Here is a 648-nt window from a genome sequence, read left to right on the forward strand (position 1 = left end):
GCGGAAGCCGACAGTTTGAACGAACCAGAGGCACCTTTGCCCTTTGTTTGGATCAGCTTTCCGTTGGCAACGGCTGACTTCAAGTACTTCTTGATAAATGGAGCTAGTTTCTGGGCATCGCATTTGTATTCGGCAGTAATATATTTCTTAATTGCCAGGAGCGATGAGCCCCCACGTTCCTTCAAGCTCTTAATCGAAGCGTCAACCATTTGCTGAGTTGGGGGATGCGTTGGTGGCGCAGCGGGCTTCTTCGCCTTTGCAGTAGCCGCAGCGGATCCAGATGCCTTTTTGGCGGCCACCTTCTTCTCAGCTGGTACTGGTGGAGCAGCCACTGGAGACGCGGAAGTTGCAACTGCAGAATCAGACATATTTCTTCACAAAAATAATACACTTTTTAATGAATTCGTGGCTGGTTGGAATAAATCCCAGGTCACCCGTTCGAGTGAGAATCGAGGAGAAGGGCAGTACGACGATGATTTTAGCATTGGTGATTTGTGTTGCAAAAGTTTCATTGAACGTCCGACTTATTTTGGCTTTTCTGTATATAATTATTAAATAATTTAAATCAATTTTGATTGATTCATATTCTCAAATGTTTCAAATATTATTGTAAATAATTCGTTTTTTAAGTATCGTCCATCATCGATT

The 648-nt window shown here is 43.1% G+C and overlaps 1 protein-coding gene across 1 annotated transcript; it reads right to left on the reverse strand.

Annotated features, from left to right (window-relative positions):
- Positions 1 to 25: 25 nt before the first annotated feature.
- On the reverse strand, positions 26 to 368 carry LOC117591774 (histone H1-like; the record flags this gene model as incomplete). The annotated part of the gene is made up of 1 exon (XM_034285083.1): positions 26 to 368. A coding segment is annotated over exon 1 (343 nt), but the record flags the coding sequence as incomplete, so codon positions are not given.
- Positions 369 to 648: the final 280 nt, after the last annotated feature.

The sequence above is a fragment of the Drosophila guanche genome, unplaced genomic scaffold (genome assembly GCF_900245975.1).
Source record: "Drosophila guanche unplaced genomic scaffold, DGUA_6, whole genome shotgun sequence".
NCBI classification, from domain to species: domain Eukaryota; kingdom Metazoa; phylum Arthropoda; class Insecta; order Diptera; family Drosophilidae; genus Drosophila; species Drosophila guanche.